The sequence below is a fragment of the Callospermophilus lateralis genome, chromosome 7 (genome assembly GCF_048772815.1).
Source record: "Callospermophilus lateralis isolate mCalLat2 chromosome 7, mCalLat2.hap1, whole genome shotgun sequence".
Taxonomy (NCBI): domain Eukaryota; kingdom Metazoa; phylum Chordata; class Mammalia; order Rodentia; family Sciuridae; genus Callospermophilus; species Callospermophilus lateralis.
In genome coordinates, this window is record NC_135311.1 from 5,771,380 (window position 1) to 5,785,371 (window position 13,992).

The window sequence follows — 13,992 nt, forward strand, 5'->3', positions numbered from 1 at the left end:
GCATGTAGTCTTTTCTAGCAGCTGCCACTAGTCTGGCATAAAATTATCCTTTATTATAAATTTTGACTATAGCTCTCTTTTGTGGCCCATCTTCAAATCTTTGAGTATTCCTTATGTCCCATCATTCCAAGCTCACATTGTCTTTTTTTTGTCTTTGTGACACTTTATTACATAGCATTTACACATTTGTATATATCCTATTGATCCTTCTCTGGCCATTCTCCCTTCCCACCTTCCGTATTTCAGTTCGGGGTCAGGAAAATGGATTGGATGGCACTAAGAGTGGAGGGCCTTCTGGAAGAGGCACAGAAAGAGGCAGAAGAGGTCGTGGCCGAGGCAGAGGTAATCAATTGTGGAGGGATGGGTATTGGGGGTAGGTTACTCTTCAGTTCCCTAGGGATCTTCTTTATTTAAAAGTAAATTAATATGGAGTCTCGTTACCTTAATTGTTGAGGTCTCATGCATATACTTGAGATTGCTGAAATGGAAAATGGAAAAGAAGGTAGATGTCAAATTGAGTTTTTATTATTGATGTTATTGTTTGCTTGAAGACCCAGCAGTTTGAACAGCTAAAGAACTATCTGTCAACACTAATGATTGTCTTACTCTATTAACTGATGTGATACATGGGACTGAGAGAAAGAAAATCTGATACTATGAGCCACTTACTGTTCCGCAGCTGCCTCAGCTGGAAAGGTGGTTTTATATCAACTTCTAAATATTTCTCTATCCCTCTGTTTCTCTCTCTCTCTCTTTTTTTTTTTTTTTTTTCTTTAGGAGGCTCTGGTAGGCGGGGAGGAAGGTTTTCTGCTCAAGGAATGGGGTACGTTTCTTTGATCCAATGTATTTAACTTTTTTCCCCCTAAGAATATCCAAAATGTGATTAGAATGATTTCTAGATTATTTAATCAGAAAGATATGTAGATTTAGGGCTCATTCCTCAGGAATACTACCTAGGTCATTAATCTTTTACCATATTGTATACATTGATATTTTGGGTAGGCTGATAAAGAAAAAGTAGACAGCATATAGGACTATAAAATGGGATATGATTGATCTATACTAAGAAGATAGTATTCCAATTATCCTTTGGGTTAATATTTGCTGAAGCTGCTTAGAGGTCAGAGACTCTTTTAAGCTTTTATTTTTTTCAGAACCTTTAACCCAGCTGATTATGCAGAGCCAGCCAATACTGATGATAGTTACGGTAATAGTAGCGGCAATACGTGGAACAACACTGGCCACTTTGAACCAGATGATGGGACGAGTGAGTAACCATTTATTGTTATTTATTTCTTGTCTCTGGACTTAAGGAATTTTTTTTTTGTGTGTGTCTATGTGTATGTGCATTGTTGGGGATTGAATTCATAGCTGCCTCCTTGCTAGGCAAACGCTGTACCATTGAGCTATATCCCCAGTTCAGGAAATAATTTTTTCAAGGTTACAGTTAAATTTTAAAAGGAAAAGAATTGTGTTTAGATATAGAGATCTGGGACAAAAGCAGTAGCAATTAAATTATTGTGTACTGATTACTTACCTCGTGCTAATGAGCCTAATATATGTGCTATTTCACTTGGTCTCTTCACTGTTTATGAAGTAGACATTATTTATCATCACTTTCCTGATGATAAAACTAAGACTGAAAGAGGTTATGAATTTGCTGGTAGTTGAACTTAGAATTTTATGATTCTAAAAGTCTATCTTCTTACCGTAATATCATGTGGCTGCTGTTAGTTCCAAGCGTTTCGTAGAGTTTATTTTGGGGTAGCATTGGTTTTTGAAAAGTTATCTAAAATCAGACAATCATTTAATTAAGTCATTACTTGTAGAGATGAACAATCAAAGTCCACAACTGTTTGTTGATTTGTTTTCTGGTACCAAGATAAGAATATCCTTTTTTTTTCTTCTTTTTTGCCTTCATTTTTGAGAAATCTCAATAACTGAGCAAGAATGAATTCTCCTGACCTCCCTCTGTCTGTCTAATAGCCTTCTTGCTCTGGTGAATATTATGAGATTTGGGTAAGAGCTTTTTTGCTAGCTGACTCTGTGTCTGCATCCAGATAGGATGTAAATGCTTTAAGGGTATGTTAGACTTGTGGGATAAACCCAAATGTGTTTTGGAGTAAAAGGTATATGTGTTGCTTTTAAAAATAGTAGCCTCTAGACTTCTTGTGAGATATCTACCTTCTGGCGGAGCCAGCACATGAGAGCCTGAGGCTTTTCCCTCTTGTGAAAGGATCTAGCTTAATAGTAGGGCCTGAAATAGGCTCTCTGACACTGTATCCATTTAAATTTGCCTAGTTTCCTTTCAAAGATCAATTTATCTCCGGATCTTTAGGAGGGTCTTTGGAAAAAACAACTTGTATTCTGTTGCACACAAGATATTATACCTTAGGTTTGAAAGTTACCACTTTTTGTTTGCCAAACTGCTACTTCATGAGCTCATTTTTAATATTTCTCATTGGGGGGGAGGGTGAAGTGGAGGTGTTGGCAAAAGATAGGTATCTTGTTAAGTTTCACTACCATTCAGCTATAAAATGTTCCAATCTCTTTTACCTTCCTATACTTAAGAGACATTAGAAGTGTTCTTCATTCATTTCTTGATGAATTTGTAGAAGTAGTATAGTAGCAGTCTCAATGTCAAAAGTTACTATTTTCAAACTGTTTGTTCTGGGCTATTTGGCTTTTCAATCTTTGCCAGAAAAGATGATAAAAATTTAAGCTATCTGTTTTTAGTTGGGAATATATATTCATTCGTGGCATTTTAGTTCTTAGCATTAGGATCTGGTTGGAAATACAGGGTATGATGATGTGAATTTTTAGAATATTTTAGAAGTCTCGAATTAGAAATCAGTGATGTGTGACTGAAAAAGATCATCTTGTTAGTGTTAAAGTGTTGAGTATACTTCATGCATTTTCATCATTTTGATTTCATGGTGTGACATGCCTTCATGCATGACATTTTTTGTGTTTTCATAATAGTGAACTTCAAATTGCCTTTTTAATTTAAAAATAAATTCAAACCTACCCTTAAAATATCCACAGGTACAGTGGGAATTATGTATTGGGGGCAGATATTCTCATTCACATGCAAAATTTCACTGGTTGTTTTTTTCTTTTCTTTTCTTTTTTGTTTCAGGACTTGATTTCATTGGGGTTGAGGGGTCAAATTATCCCCGAAAATTTGAGACTGCTCCTGGTATGATACATCCAGGCGCCTAACTGCCCCGGATATTTTTATAGATTTTTGTGAACTGAAATATCTGTGGATATGTCCTTTTTCTGTCTTTCTGCTGCTTCTTTCTGCATTTTTCTCTCATATTCTATGCCCACTTGTCCTTATAACTTTGTTCATTAAATCAATATTTGATATTTAACATACAACTGTGCTTTATGCTGAGGGAATGGAAACCCTGATCTGTTGGCCAGAGCATTTCCATCTTAATATTCCTTAATGCTTCCTCAACATAGTTCTCTTTGTAGCTCTGACTGTACTTCCTGTATAGGAAAGTATCAAGTAGGGATCTACATTCTTCGTTTCTACCTAGTTGAATTCAACAGAGTGCACAGAGAATATTCTTGCATAAAGGGCATAGATCAGATAACCCCTTAGGTCCCTTCTAAGGCTAAGATATTAAGTGCAGACTCATTTGGGTTCCATTTAGCCAGGATGGAATGGGTGTCAATGTGGAGAAAGAGTGGTATCACCAGAGAGTAAGAGGAATGTGATTTGTAACTTGTCTAGAGATTGGACTTTGGTTTTAAAGGGCATTGTCATTATTGAGTGGTTTGGAATTTCCTTGGTACACTTTTAAGACTTCCTGGGAAGATCATTACAATAAATATATTTCCTGTAGGAAACAAGATTTTTCATTATTAAACGTTTAGAAGAATTTCAGATGGATTTTGAAGGTATTAGAATACTTCTCTTCAGTGAAATAGCTTATGTGCCAGACATTCGTTCTTGTAAGAACTTTCCTCCATTTGGAGAAAAGACCTCATTATTCATTAAGTACTCTTTTAAAGAAGAAAATAAGGGCTTCCTTGTCCCTTCTTCAGATAAGTTCTTACTGTGGTCTTTTGGTTGAGGGAAAGAATAATGGTTCTCATAAAAATTCTCACCCAAATCCTTTAAGAAAGGGCATTTTCTTATTCTGAGGTTATATATATATATATATATATATATATATATATAAAGCAAGCAAAACAGAATATGGAGGGTGGTTTGCCTGTAGACCTTTCCTTTAGCAACTGTAACTCAGCATATAACATGAGGAGACTCTATACCTCCATCGTCTGTGAAATGACCTTCACAGGTCTTATTTCATCTTTTGTATGAGTAGGTTAGGATAATGTAGCTATTGTTCATATTGAACTTTTCAATCTCATCTTCCAAAAAGAATAAATATATAGCATTTTCCTTATAGTTACTAGTTAAACCAATAAGCTTGACTTCTGAGTAGGCAGTTTTTATTCTGTCCATTATATAATAGCAGATAGTTTTTAGACTTCTCAATGTGACTTTCAAACCTCCTCTTTGTCATTGCCCTGTCACTAACTAATATATGCCAACTATTTGTATTTCTCTAATACTGCTGCTATCTTTCTTCAGATTGCCTGCAGATTTTTTGTCTTATACCAACCAAATAAATAGATATAGTTTGCATGTTCTAGTTTAAATCCTGCCGTTTTGTTGAATTGGCTACTAAGTGAGAGTTGATGGGCTTGATACTACCTGAGCATTCCATCAGAAGTCAGCTTCTCCCCTCCCCCTCCCTGCTTCTCTTTCCTCTCCCTCCTTTCCCTCCCTCTCTCCTGTTACAGTGTTACAGCTATGTAACAAAAGCTGAAAATAGCTATAAAATCATATTATTAAAGCCCTGCTACTCTGAGGAGTCACCCTTTCTAAAGAGTCTTTCCCCATCTCTGAAGCCTAAGAATTGCTTCTGATTTGTAAATTCTGGTCATTTAAAAAATGTTAACTTGTTAGTATTTTCTGTATATATTGACTGACACTAAAACCTATTATCATTTCCTTCTTTATTCCCAGGTGCATGGAGGACGGCAACAGAGGAGTGGGGAACTGAAGATTGGAATGAAGATGTAGGTATTCTCAGGTCATTCCTCATTAGTGCCTTCTATCCCTAAGTGGTGTTTAGGGATAGAAAATGGGTATGTTTCTACCCCTCAAAATGCACCCTTAAGATTCTGACCCAAAACTTTTACATCCAAAATAGTGTTCTGAGCCAGAACATTTCACATATGTTATATGAAGGAGACTGGGCATGAACAGGACTCTGGAACAACACTATGGAAAGGGCAAGTGCACTTGTGTAAGTCCAATATCTGATTGTCGGATTTATCCAAGGAAGAGATGGTGGTTGGGTAGGGCACCAGAAATAGAGTTAGGCAGGTAGTAAATTGAGTAATAGCTGCCAATGGCACACGACTCTGCTTGAAGCCTTTCCATTATTTGGTATGAAGTCCTGTAATGGATTGGCAATGGTTACAGAGTCAGTTGTAGTATCAAATCCTCAAGCTTGCAATCTGGTTGGTTCTGGTAGCCTTTTAATTATTTGAAGCCCAACTTTGTAATTATGATTGAGATGAATATGTGTAGACTTGGCCAATCTGCCAGCTTGACTGAACTTGGAGACCTCATAGTGCGTGGCATACAAACAAGCTCTGTGAATTCATTATTACCCAAGTAAAACAGTTTTGCCAATTCCTGGTCATAGTTAAGCTTTTGTTGTGAGTTATGGTTTTCAGTGGTCTGGATAAACTCTTATTTTACCATTTAGTAATCTGTTTTCCTATGTTTATATATAGACAGGCAAGATAGCTTTTGGGTTAAGTGGAAATGACATTTCAAAATTGTTTTAGTTGCTGTTTTAGTCCTAGGTTTTAAAATTTCAGATGCATCATTATTAGAGGTTGATTATTTTCTGTTGTAACTGAGCTAGACTGCTGTGTGGACTTGGGCAAATTCTACTGCTTTTGAGATTTGGCTTGTTCTGCTTAAGTACCTATCATAATAAAAGAGAAGACAGGATGAATTTCCTGTTTATTAGAAGAGACATTTTAATAAGGAAATAAACCATAACAATGCAAATCAACTTTTATAGAGCAGGAAGTGTAATTTCCTTCAATTACTTTTCTAATTTTAGTACTTTATGAATGTAAAGACACTGTTAAGACAAAAATTGCATTATAATTAAAATTATCTCCAAAAGACCTTATCTCACCAGCCCTTGGGCCTATATTGCTCAGAAGCAAAAAAAGTAACTTTTTTGTATCTTTCTTGGTCATGATCTTCCTTTCATTTGTAGAAGTGGGAGTGGGCAAGGGCAATAGTAGAAGGTAAATGTGGTTTGGGTAGAAGTGGGAGTGGGAACTCTAATGGGAAGATACAAAGGGACTTTTTCTCTTTATGATTAGCATGCATATGAACCTGAGAGTTCATGTGTGTATATGATGGTGTGACTTCACTGTATTTTATTGGATTCCTTGGTTCTCTCTTTGGATAACATCATTGACTATATATTGAAGGGGTTTAAAGGTCAATCCATTCAAGATTCCTCAGGGGTAGATAGTTGTTTCTTCATAGGGTTTTCCCTTGTTCTTGATGTTGAATTTGCCTCTCCTGTGCCAGATTCTTCCAGTAGATCCCCTGGCATCACAAGTGATTAATTCCTCTGTTTTCTAGCTTTCTGAGACCAAGATCTTCACTGCCTCTAATGTGTCTTCAGTGCCTCTGCCTGCGGAGAATGTGACAATCACTGCTGGTCAGAGGCAAGTGTGTGGTAAAAAGTACCTATTCCTAAAGAGATCTGCTGAGGTAGCTGCAAGAAAGTAGCACCGCCCTTCACAAGCTCTCTGGTGTTGAGAATAATAATAATCACACTAGTTCCCTCTTCAATTGAATGGAAGTCCATATGTTTCCATTTTAAAGCTGATTTTCACTTGAAATAACCCATAATTACATAGATCAACCTGTGTTGTCACCAGTATCGACTGATTGAAATCTGGTTGGTTCTGGTAGCCTTTTAATTATTTGTATGTAACTTGTCTTGAAGTAAGCCAGGGAAAGAAAAGCCAAGCTGAAAGTGAAAGTGCTATGTCCTCAACTATTTAATAGCTTTTTCTCTTGATTTATAATAATGATCTTTGTCTGCTGATCTCACTGAGAAGTTGGTTCCATATCCATGGATTCTGTGTCCATGAATTAAATCAGCTATATATCTATAAAACTACTTAATTTAGAAGATTCCAAAGAAGTATGATAGGAATCAGTAAGAATAGGACACTAAATATGTATGTTACACACGTGCGCGCATGCCCACACATACACACACACACACAATTTTTTTTGTGTGTGTGTGTGTGTGACACCAAATATATTCTTCCACACCAGTGATGCAGTTCTCCAACCAGGTGTTTAGCAGTGCAGTTCTGACACTGTCCTGGAGTTGGCACAGATGCTAATTTCAGGTTCAGTAGTTCATGAGAATGACTCAGGAAAGTGTTTTAATTATCGTTAACCTCTTTATTATGAAGGTGCAATTCAGGAATAGCCAAATAGAAGAAATCCGTAGGACACAGTATGTGTGGGTGCGGGCATATGACTTTCCATGTCCTCTGCAGGTGTCTGGAAACTTGACAGATCTCATTATTCTAGAGTTATAAATTGTAGACATAATTGATTAAATCATTGGCCATTGATTATTGGACTTGATAGCCAATTTCACTGCCTTGGTAATGGGTTGGGTTGGGAAGGGCTGAATATTCCAATCCTCAGATTTGGTCCTTCTAGTGACTCAGATCCACCATGGGTTCACCACATTAGTATAAACTCAGGTATGGTAGAAACAAGCTTGTTGTGAATAAGAAAAGACACAGTGATGTAGGAAATTTTTTTTCTTTTTTTTTGGTCAGGAGTGGGAATCAATCCAAGACTAGGCACATGCTGGGCACATACTATACCACTGAACTACACCCCCAGCTTCCTGTTTTTATTATATCACTGATAACTTTTGAAATTTTATAAAACTAAGGAAAATACCTCCAAAAGTCTCCATTTGAAGATACCAACATTCTGGTATATGATTCTTATATCTTGGATATTATTAATGACAAGTATTTAATATTACAGTCACGAACATACTTGTAGATTTTGGGCCAAGTATTGAGCTGCTAATTAACATTTGATATTTCATTAAATTAATAACTTTCACTAAAATGAAAGCCATTATTATTGGCACCTGGTGGAATTTAGCTAAATAGTGGCTCTCATGCATCATTTATTTTGGTAAATTAAGCATTTCAGGGCTTTATGTTTTGAGTTCATTCAAGAGCACATCATTAAGTGGCTTTGTTTTAATCTAACCATGATCTGAATCAGGTGTCAGAAAATGCTAGAAAATGTTCAGTCATTATTCATCAAGATCTTTCTCTCCCACTAGAATTGACCTTGCTGTTCTCTTGGGGAAGACACCATCTTCAATGGAGAATGATTCATCTAATCTGGATCCATCTCAGGCTCCTTCTCTGGCCCAGCCTCTGGTGTTCAGTAATTCGAAGCAGAGTGCCATATCACAGCCTGCTTCAGGGAACACATTTTCTCATCATAGTATGGTAAGTTTGGTTTATCTTGATCAAACCTTCCCACCAATTCTACCATGCTTACCCAGACATTCCTTCTCCCAAAGGCTAAAATTCTAAGAATTCGGCTTTAAGGTCTTACTTGGATTTATTGTATTTATTTGTAGTGCTGGGGAGGAGGATCCAGGGGCACTTTATACTGAGCTTCCCCAGCCCTTTTTATTTTTAATTTGGAGGCAGGGTCTCACTAAGTTGCTGAGTTTGGCTTTGAACTTGTGATCCTCCAGACATTGCCTCCCAAGACACTGGGATACAGAGAAGCACAAATGTATTCTGCAAGAGGTTGATTTTATAGACAGAGAAGGGCTGAAAAAACAGAAATAGGACAAAAAGTCATTTCAAAATTACTTTCCTTGTGAGATAAGACAGGGAGACAGAAAAATAGAAAAGTAACCAATTGGTTAGCATCAGGTTACATTTTTTGTGTGTGGATTAAGACCAAGAAACTTTTTTTACTCACCTATTTGAAATTCAGCTGTTGGAACCAGCCTGTTTGGGAAATTTAGCTATTTTCTCTCCTAATTTTTCAGAAAGTCAAAAAACAATGTAATTTCAGTTGGAGTTGGAACTTTTATATGCGTGACTCTTGATTTTTTAGTCTGATTGGTTAGAGTCTAGTGTAGATTAGTCTAAAGCGGTGGTCTTCTGTGTTTAACAGTTTCAAAGACAGGATTTGTAACAAGGTTAGGCATCCTCTTTGTTCTTTTAAGCATCTTTGAGTGTGCAGATGTTGAGTTGGGTACTAGAGGATAGCTCTAGAACAAGCCTTAGCTTATAACAAACTGAGTCATCTTAAAAATGAGTTAACATGATTTGTTGAATATACAATCGTGCTGAACAGTTTCTTATTACTCCTGAATAGAGAAAATCAATGGCATCAATTAATAAATTTTGACTCCTTCAGGCTGGGGCCGTGGCTTAGTTAGTGGTAGAGTGCTTGCCTTGTATGTGTGAGGCACTGAGTTCCATCCTCAGCACCACATTAAAATAAAGAAAGAAAGAAAGAAAGATATTGGGTCCAACTACAACTAAGAAAAAAATACTTTAAAAATATTTTTTTGACACTTTCACAATCCTAATTAAACTTTGGTGAGAGATTGTATTCGTTCCCCATATCTCTCTTTTTTTTTTTTTTTTTTTTTGTACCAGGGATTTAAGTCAGGGGCACTCAACCACTGAGTCACATCCCCAGCCATTTTCGTGTTTTAGAGACAGGGTCTCACTGAATTGCGCGCTACCGCTTGAGCCACATCCCCAGCCCCCCCCCCCATTTTTTTTTTTTTTTGAGAATTTGTTTTTAATATTTATTTTTTTAGTTTTCGGCAGACACAACATCTTTATTTGTATGTGGTGCTGAAGATCGAACCCAGCGCCGTGCGCATGCCAGACGAGCGCGCTACCGATTGAGCCACATCTCCAGCCCCCTTATGTGTTTTTTATAAACCATACATTTTCTAAAATCTAGGGTTTTTCCATATCACAACTTGTTAGCTGTGTTTCCCCTTGTCTGAAAATGGAAATAAGAGTGCTTGTTCTTCCTGTCTTGGGGGGCCTCAGGAAGATAATTAAACTGATTGACACCAATTATACAAATGTGGCAATGGTAGTGGCATTTTAAATAACCTATAATGCATGGTACACCAACTTCTTGATTTACAACATTTAAAAAAATAAAGGAAGCCAGATACAGTTGTGCATGCCTGTAATCCCAGGGACTTTGGAGGCTGAGGCAAGAGGATCACGAGTTCAAAGCTAGCCTCAGCAAAAAGTGAGGCGTTGAACAACTCAGTGAGACCTTGTGTCTAAGTAAAATACAAAATCAGGCTGGAGATGTGGCTTAGTGGTTGCATGCCCCTGAGTTCAATCTCTGGGACGTAAATAAATACGTAAGTAAAGGAGGGCTGGGGAAATAGCTCAGTTGGAGAGTGCTTGCCTCATATGCACAAGGCCCTGGTTTCGATCCTTAGAGCCACAAAATATTATTTTATTTATTATAATTTAAACAAAGATAATACAAGGACCAATTATAGTCAATAAATCCTGTTACTCCTTTTTTTTTTTTTAAATTTTTTTTTGTAGTTGGAGATAGCATGCTTTTATTTTATTGTCATTTTTATGTGGTGCTAAGAATTGAACCCATTGCCTCGCACATGCTAGGCAGGTGCTCTGCCACTGGGCTACAGCCTCAGCTCCCTAATTTACTCTTTTTTTTTTCCTCTCTGTTTTTTTGGTGGAGGGTTACTAAGAGTTACTAGAGGTAAGCAGACCTTTTATGTTCAGATAATTTTATTTTTCCAGTTTTATTAATTATTTTAATTTAGAAAACTGTTGAGGTAGCTACTAATCCAGAACTGTCTCAGTTTTAACTATTTTCCTTGAAGTTTTTTAAAAATTTTTTGTTTTGTGTTAATTTAGAAGTGGAGGTGGTTGTTTTGCCACAAAGGTAACAGGTGAGGAAAATATTGGGGTTAGAAAGAAAATAGAATGCTGGTGGAAAGGTGTGATGAAAATCAGGAAGTGTTACAGATCCCTAAAATACATAAGTAGATCCGTGGTCAAGTGATCTATGCCTCTTTTAACTGCCCTCTTAATGTTTGGAATTGTGAATATGCACGAAAAAATCAAAATTTTAATATTTTAAATATTTTAAAATTCATTGTGTCATATTCTATGCATAGGATTTCTGTAAAAACCTATAAAATTTTATAGGACACCTACAAAATTGCCCAATTTAAGTTGCGGTTTTGTTGTTGATGCTAGTCCCCTCCCCCCAAAAAATATTGGGAATTGAACCTAGGGGTGCTCAGCCATTGAGTACATCCCAACCCTTTTTATATTTTTTATTTTGAGACAGGGTCTCACTAAGTGCTCAGCCATTGAGTACATCCCAACCCTTTTTATATTTTTTATTTTGAGACAGGGTCTCAGTAAGTTGCTGAGGCTAGTTTTTAACTTGCGATCCTCCTGCCTCAGTCTCCAGAGTCATGAGGGATTATAGGTGTATACTACCATGCCTGGCTTCAATATAATTTTTTTTTTTAATTTTTTAATATTTGCTTTTTGTAGTTGTAGTTGGACACAATACTTTATTTATTTTTATGTGGTGCTGAGGATCGAACCCAGGGCCTTGCACTTGTGAGGTGAGCACTCTACCACTAAGCCACAACCCCAGTCCTCAATATTTAAGTTTTTATAGGAATATCAAAAAGATGTTTTTAGTAAACTTAAGTAAACTTCCATGTTTCCTTATCTATTTAATGTGTGCTGATAGGTGAACTAAATATAAATAGTATTTTGTTATCCTCATTACCTTTATTTAATCAATATTATTTAATGTAACTTTTTTCATTGAGCATAATATTAGAGAATTAATTTTCTTTAATATTTATTAGATCTAGATAAAGGAGTTTGTATTATATATAAAATACAATGGACATTATGTAATTTTTCTGTCTTTAATTTTTTGCACTTGGCAGAATATTTTAGTTGCATTAGATATCTGTGTCACAGTCCCTCACTTTAAACTAGACTTCTCAGATTATTTTGTTTTGGTAATGGGGATTGAACCCAGGGACACTTAAAACCGGTGAGCCACATCCCCAGCCCTCCCCCAAGACCCCTTTTTTTAAACAAGGTTTTGTTAAGTTGCTTGGGGCATCAGCCTCCTGCGCTACTGAGATTATAAGTGTGTGCCATTGTGCTTGGCTCAAGTTTTTGTTTGAATAATCTTGGGATATAGCTCAAAGTGGGAAGGAAAAAACCTTACCTTGAGTTGAATAGACACAGGTGTTCTATAAGAAAGCATTGCTGATGATGACATGCTACGTTTAAACAAGTACCTGAGTAGGACAAGATTAATTCTCCTTGAAGTTTTTTGTTTGTTTATATGTTTGTTTTTTGAGGCTAGTCAAGGTCATGAGGTTGATCTTTGGACTTGGCTGATAGTTTTCCTTGGTAATGAGGAACAGGGAAATCCCCAAAAGTGTTAGAGTAATGTTTTGCTTAGTTATCATGCAGTAATTCTATAAAAATAATCAAGCCATTGAGTTGTCAACTTTATCTAGTGCAGAAGTTGGGATGGCCCTTTAATTTCTCTTTGCCTATAAGCTAGTTATGAGCAGCATTCAGTTTAAGTTGGTTTTGTTTCTTTTGGATTGTTTAGTGGTAGGGGCAAGGATATAATGACAAAAGTAAAATTTTATGTCACTTTTGTATTAATTTAATAAAAGTATTAATTTATGTAAAAATCTTGAAGGGGGGGAACTCTCCAGTTATCAAGGCATTATCCCTAAGATGGAGAAAGTGATGGTGATTATAAGTTTTTAAGGGCTATCATCTTTTAAAAATTTAGATTTGTTGAATTGATATATAAAAAAATAAAATTATGCATATTAGTGGGGGTTTTAATATGTATTGCTGTAGTTTTCTTGAGTCCTGTGTTCCATGTACATGTTTTGTACAGATATATTATTTGTTAAATCCTGATTAAACTTTATGAAGTGTACTACTACTATTTATATTTTCAGATGAGGAAACTGAGGCAAAGAGACTTTAAAATAAATTTTCTGTGGTTGCATACCCAGAATTCGAATCTAATTGTCTGACTCTGAATCTTAAACTCAATGGACTATGCTATATACTCGGTCTTATAGCATTCTGTTTTGAAATGGGGTGTCAGAGTGTTGCCCAGGCTTTTCTTGAATTCCTGGATCTGTGATCCTCCCAAGTAGCTGGGACTGTAGACATGTGCCCTGGGCCCTGCTTAGTAGCATTCTTCATTTGTTTGATCCATACTAGCTTTCAAACTGGATAAGTGTCTTTCTTTAGCAGACAAGTTCCAGGCTGTAAATCTCTCTGTTGATCTCCAGGTGAGCATGTTAGGAAAAGGATTTGGTGATGTCGGTGAAGCTAAAGGTGGCAGTACTACAGGCTCTCAGTTCTTGGAGCAGTTCAAGACTGCTCAGGCCCTGGCTCAGCTGGCAGCTCAGCATTCTCAATCTGGAAGTACCACCACCTCCTCTTGGGACATGGCCTCAACGACACAGTCCCCATCACTGGTGCAGTATGGTAAGAAGATGTGAAGTGACTTGAATCCCTTATGTGTTGGACTATTATTGTGAAGAAGCTGGTGAGGGGAGTGGAAAATGTATCCCGATGAGAGGGGTAGCTGTCTCTGGTTTTGTCAAAGAGTCTGAGTTCAGAAAATTGGGAAATAATAAAAATTTGAACCTATGTATCTCTGTCATTAAATTTTTTTGTTTGCATAGGGTTTTTTTAAATTACTTTTAAGTTTATGTGTTTGAGAATGTGTTGCCTTTGGGCTCATGGAGT

At 36.6% G+C, this 13,992-nt stretch overlaps 1 protein-coding gene across 18 annotated transcripts in view; it reads left to right on the forward strand.

Annotated features, from left to right (window-relative positions):
* Ubap2l (ubiquitin associated protein 2 like) overlaps positions 1-13,992 on the forward strand; it is a 45,590-nt gene that overhangs the window by 13,711 nt on the left and 17,887 nt on the right. For 10 of the 18 annotated variants that reach the window (XM_076862021.1, XM_076862019.1, XM_076862027.1 and 7 more), the window contains exons 6-13: positions 247-342; positions 778-823; positions 1,155-1,267; positions 3,140-3,199; positions 5,051-5,103; positions 6,707-6,792; positions 8,463-8,634; positions 13,530-13,728. In XM_076862021.1, coding sequence (XP_076718136.1) covers positions 247-342; positions 778-823; positions 1,155-1,267; positions 3,140-3,199; positions 5,051-5,103; positions 6,707-6,792; positions 8,463-8,634; positions 13,530-13,728 — 825 coding nt within the window. The remainder of the gene's footprint in view (positions 1-246; positions 343-777; positions 824-1,154; positions 1,268-3,139; positions 3,200-5,050; positions 5,104-6,706; positions 6,793-8,462; positions 8,635-13,529; positions 13,729-13,992) is intronic. The other 8 variants (XM_076862032.1, XM_076862033.1, XM_076862025.1 and 5 more) reach the window with 1 other exon arrangement.